The 5,632-nt window shown below is 34.1% G+C and overlaps 1 protein-coding gene across 1 annotated transcript; it reads left to right on the top strand.

The window, feature by feature from the left end:
• Positions 1–4,388: 4,388 nt before the first annotated feature.
• Positions 4,389–4,922, top strand: LOC141613706 (uncharacterized). Its single transcript, XM_074432450.1, has one exon. It carries the CDS (start codon positions 4,389–4,391, stop codon positions 4,920–4,922), a length of 534 nt encoding a protein of 177 aa, XP_074288551.1.
• The last annotated feature ends 710 nt before the right edge of the window (positions 4,923–5,632 follow it).

The raw sequence follows: 5,632 nt of genomic DNA, 5'->3' as shown, positions 1-5,632 counted from the left end.
TTACAATCCCTTGTGTATTCTGAATGTAAGATTTAAACATGTGATCGCATTATTATCGAGGACACATACTCCTACAATCTCCCACTTGTCCGCGACAAGTGTACGTCACCAATTCTCTTGTCCTATTACTATCTCCCACTCAATGCAAGGTGTCTTGAAGGTCGTTCTTGCATTTGATCATATCTTGAGTGGTTTCCTCGATCCGGAGAATAACTGTCTGACCGGAGTTATCTGCCATAGATACCTTCCGAGCGTGGCCACGCATTTCCAGTTCATTACTCCTCGAGTGGCCTTGAGATATAAGATAACCCTGACGGGGATGGACAACTCCTATTGCACTCTTCCCTTCGATTAGCCACAGCTCATCATGACCCAAAACATGCCCATTAGACTCCAATTACGAAGGTCGCCGAACATAAATCAAAGTCATTCTGAAACTGTGCCATCTTAGGCGAACAGTCATTAGTCAAAGAATTGACTCGTAAGAATACCATAGTAGCTCTTGCCACGACCAGGCTATAAAAATTGCCAGAACTCTATAAGCGGTCATAAGCCCGACAGAGTGTCCCCACAGTCTGCCTATGTGATCGGCTAGTCATCTCTTATGACTCTATGACATTTGAACTTGTCATCAACCGCATCACACTCTAGTTACTTCGAGACGTCACCTCATGTAAGTAACTATGGGCTATTACTATGTCAATCTAGTTCACTTTAATGGGGTTCAACATTGTCTCAACAACCCATTTAGTTATGACAAAGTAATAAAATTCAAATTAAAATTAAAAGACAAATGCGATTATTCTATATGAACAAATAAAACAAAATTTTATTTCATATCAAATAGTCTAGTACAAACTGGGCATACGTTTAAGCCCCATGGATACAACATGTCCATCATGTTTCGCCTGCGATAAAGGCTTGGTGAGCGGATCAGCTAAGTTATCATCCGTCCCAACCTTACAAATCGCAATTTCCTTTCTTTCAATAAAACCTCTAATGATAAGAAACTTTCTGAGTACATGTCTAGATTTATTACTAGAAGTAGTATACATATAATATTAGTAATTTTAAGGGAACAAATATTAATTTCTAGTAACTAAATTAATATTTGTATTAAGAAGGATTTCCTTGGTACAATCTTTAAGGAGAAGTTCCTACTATGGAGCTTGAAGATTTGGAGCACTCTTGGAAGATCATCCTATTTTGGGTAGCTCAAGAACAAGACTAGGAAGGAGTCCTATCTTGTGCCCTTGAAACCGAAATATCACATGGTAAGGAGACGATTTCTTCTTACTAATTTCGAAAGTTTTGCATGCATAAGATCTAGAATTAATTTTATGACTAAATTAATTTATCACATACTAAATATGTAAAGTTTTGAGATTAACGAATCCTTCAAGTGGTATCAGAGTTAATTTGTTAACAAATAAAACTTAAATACCCATTTAGGAAGTGGCTTTGATACTTTACTTACTTTCATAATGAATAGCAATGTTTTTAATCCTTAGCTTAGTTAACAATTAACTTAGTTCTGTAGACATCGACATGCCACTCTATTGCAACTCTTAATCATAAACTTCTATTCACTTTGGATTGGTCTCAACAATCCCAAATAAATCCATTTAATTGCATAGATATCATTTTAGTTTCATGGGGCTCTTAAGTAAAATGTCGAATTTTAATATCTCTTGTAACTTCATAGATCATGATCTAAATTTCAAAAGAACACCTTCTTTTGATGTCCTCATATAGTTTCCTTAAGAACATCTTCTTTTGGTCTCCTCGAGTAGTATCCTCAAGAACATCTTCTTTTTGTCTCCTCGAGTAGTATCCTCAAGAACATCTTCTTTTGGTATCCTCGCGTATTATCCTTAAGAACATCTTCTTTTGGTCTCCTTGCGTAGTACCCTCAAGAACATCTTCTTTTGGTCTCCTCGCGTAGTATCCACCTTCTCAAGGCTTATTGGATTCGTTAATCACAAAGGTTTACATATTGAATATGTGATAAATTATTTTAGTCATAAAATTAATTCTAGATCTTATGCATGCAAAACTTTCAAATTTAGTAAGAAGAAATCGTCTCCTTACCATATGATATTTCGGTTTCAAGGGCACAAGATAGGACTCCTTCCTAGTCTTGTTCTTGAGCTACCCATAATAGGATGATCTTCCAAGAGTGCTCCAAATCTTCAAGCTCCATAGTAGGAACTTCTCCTTAAGGATTGTACCAAGGAAATCCTTCTTAATACAAATATTAATTTAGTTACTAGAAATTAATATTTGTTTCCTTAAAATTACTAATATTATATGTATACTACTTCTAGTATTAGTGGAATAATATTAGAGATTTTTGAACAAATTAGGCATAAAACCATTTTTATGTGTAAGAGGATAAGAGAGTTTTTCATGAAGAAAAAGAATAAATCTCATCAAAGAAGCTCAACATGTGAGTATATGGAAAGGGGCACCGGTTTTTTGGACTCATGGGGAAGGGTGGTTGCTTTTCCTTTTTGTCTTCTCAAAACACTAGGCATGCTAGGTCTAGGTTTTGGGGTCATCATTATGTTTTAAGCATCTTATGCTAAGAATAAGACAACAAACTAAACACCCATAATCACCCATCAAAAACGGTCCACCCTACATAAAATGGATTCCATTTTATCTTTGTATTTTTGTCATTTGTAATTTGGTATGAAATGTGACAAGTAACATGTCATTAGAGATTTAAATTCATATTTAACTAATTAAATATCATTTTAAATCAAATAAATTATATTTAATAAATTGACAAGTAATTCACAATTACATGTATATAAAATGGGTCATATTAAGTCTAGTTAATATAATCTACAACTTCTTGTAATAATAACTAACTAATTTCTCTTATCTCAAATGTTTCACAAACATCAATCAACTTTAGTAATATAACAAATTAATTACTAAATTAAATCTTATTTAATCACATTACAATAAGATATATAATTCTCACTTATAATTAAATTTGTTCAATTTTAAGGAATTAATTAACTTGAATCAACATACAATTAATTAATTAATCAATTAAGAATGTTTCCCTAAAGGTATGACCTTAAGGGATCAACTGATCACCACCGTCACACGACAGTAATGTCAAACTCTAGTCAGCCAATCATTAGCGATTAAAGTGGATCACTTGACATGTTACAATCCCTTGCGTATTTTTAATGTGAGATTTAAACAGGTGATCGCATTATTGTCGAGGACACATACTCCAACAATCTCCCACTTGTCCGCGACAAGTGTGCGTCACCAATACTCTGATACCACTTGTTGGATTCATCAATCTCAAAAGTTTACATATTGAATATGTGATAAAATAATTTAGTCATAAAATTAAATCTAGATCTTATGCATGCAAAACAAAATACAAGAGTGAAGAAAATCGGTCCCTTACAAATGTATTTTCGGCTATTAGGGCACTAGTAAGGTCTCCTACCTTACTTAGTTCTTGAGCTTTTCAAATGGATGAACAAGATTCAATTTAGAATCTCTCCTCAAGGATTGTACCAAGAAAATCACACTTAATACTAATATTAATTTGATTACTAGAATTAATATGTGTTCCCTTAAGAAATGCTAATATTATGTAGATACTACTTCTAGTATTGTTGAATAATATTAGAGATTTTCTGTGAGTTTTTATGATTTTGTTCAACAACAAAAACATAGAGAGAGATAAGCAAATATTCAAAGTGAATAATTAATCTTAGAATGAATTAGTCTAAAAATCAGAAGAGAAACCCTTCTCTTCTCTAGGGTGGCCGGGTAGAGGGAGGGGGAAGAGTGCCCAATAGATTTTGTAGTTGCTCTTCACAAGAACAATAGGTATGCAAGGCTATAATTAGTAGGCAATGATCATGTATCCCACTAATTAATAGATTAATGAACAATAATCAACCCTACCCATAATACACGGTTCACCCATATTAAAATGGGTCCATTTTAAGTTTGTCAATTTGTTAATATGTATTGTGTGACATATTTGACATGTTACTTGACATGTTGTTTAAATAATGCATTTTTAACAAATTAAAAAATCATCACATAAACAAATTAAATCACATATAAAAAATTAACTAGTAATTCAGAATTACTAATACTTAAAATGGGTCATATGATTATAAATCACAACTACTTGTATTTATAATAAATAATTCATTCTTATCTCAATTGCTTCATAAACAATAAATAAACCTTAAGTAATAAAATAATTTAATTACTTATCACTAATCTTATTTAATCAAATTACAATAAGATACGTATTATAACTCACAAAATCATTTGTTCAATTTCAAGGAATTAATTAACTTGTATCGTCATACAATTAATTAATTAGTCAACTAAGAATGTTTCCTTATGCTTGGCTGCATCACTCTAATTCTGATGTAGAGTGGCATCATCAGGTTTGGAATAAGTGGACTGTCCCTAAGCATGCAATTATAGCCTGGCTTTATCATCACCGGGGTCTCAACACCAAGGACAAGCTATTTAGACTCAACATTGCTAATGATAACCTATGCTGCATCTGTGGAAGTGAGGAAAAAACTCTACAGCACCTGTTCTTTAAATGTCAGTACAGTAAGGCAGTTTTGTCTTTGATTCGTGAATGGACTTGTTTTTGTTTGCCTGAAACTAGAGATCAAGACTGGAGGAGGAATGCTAGACTGTCTAGACTGAAAGTGGGGATCATAAATAGCATTCTGAATGCTGTTACTTATCATATTTGGAGGCAACGAAATGGCAGCAGACATGATCTGCAAATCCAAGCACCAGCAGGCTATCTGAAAATGATTCAGTTTGAAGTTCGAACAAAAATCCAACAGCAAATCAAAGGCACAATGTCTAGGAGAGATCGTAGTTGGCTTGAAAAGCTTATGTAATTTGTAATTAGTTTCATGGCTGGCTGATTTCTATTTCAGCTTTAACTGTTGATGTATTTGGTTCTCGTTTCTCAATATATTTTTTACATTTACCAAAAAAAAAAAGAATGTTTCCTTAGAGGTATGACCTTAAGGGATCAACTGATCACCACCGTCGCATGACAGTAATGTCAAACTATAGTCAGCCAATCATTACCGATTAATGTGGTTCAGTTGACAATAAAATGTTACGTTCCCTTATGTATTCTTAATATGATATTTAAACATGTGATCGCATTATTGTCGAGGACACATACTCCAATAATCTCCCACTTGTTCGCGACAAGTGTGCGTCACCAATTCTCTTATCCTATTACTATCTCCCACTCAATGCATGGTGTCTTGCAGGTCGTACTTGCATTTGATCATATCGTGAGTGGTTTCCTCGATCTGGAGAACAACTGTCTGACCGGAGTTATCTGCCATAGATATCTTCCGAACGTGGCCACGCATTTCCAGTTCATTACTCCTCGAGTGGCCTTGAGATATAAGATAACCCTGACGGGGATGGACAATTCCTATTGCACTCTTCCCTTCGATTAGCCACAGCTCATCATGACCCAAAACATGCCCATTAGACCCCAATTACGAAGGTCGCCGAACATAAATCAAAGTCATTCTGAAACTGTGCCATCTTAGGCGAACAGTCATTAGTCAAAGAATTAACTCAT

This window comes from Silene latifolia, chromosome 11, assembly GCF_048544455.1.
Source record: "Silene latifolia isolate original U9 population chromosome 11, ASM4854445v1, whole genome shotgun sequence".
Taxonomy (NCBI): domain Eukaryota; kingdom Viridiplantae; phylum Streptophyta; class Magnoliopsida; order Caryophyllales; family Caryophyllaceae; genus Silene; species Silene latifolia.
This window is presented reverse-complemented; position numbering and strand designations above follow the sequence as displayed.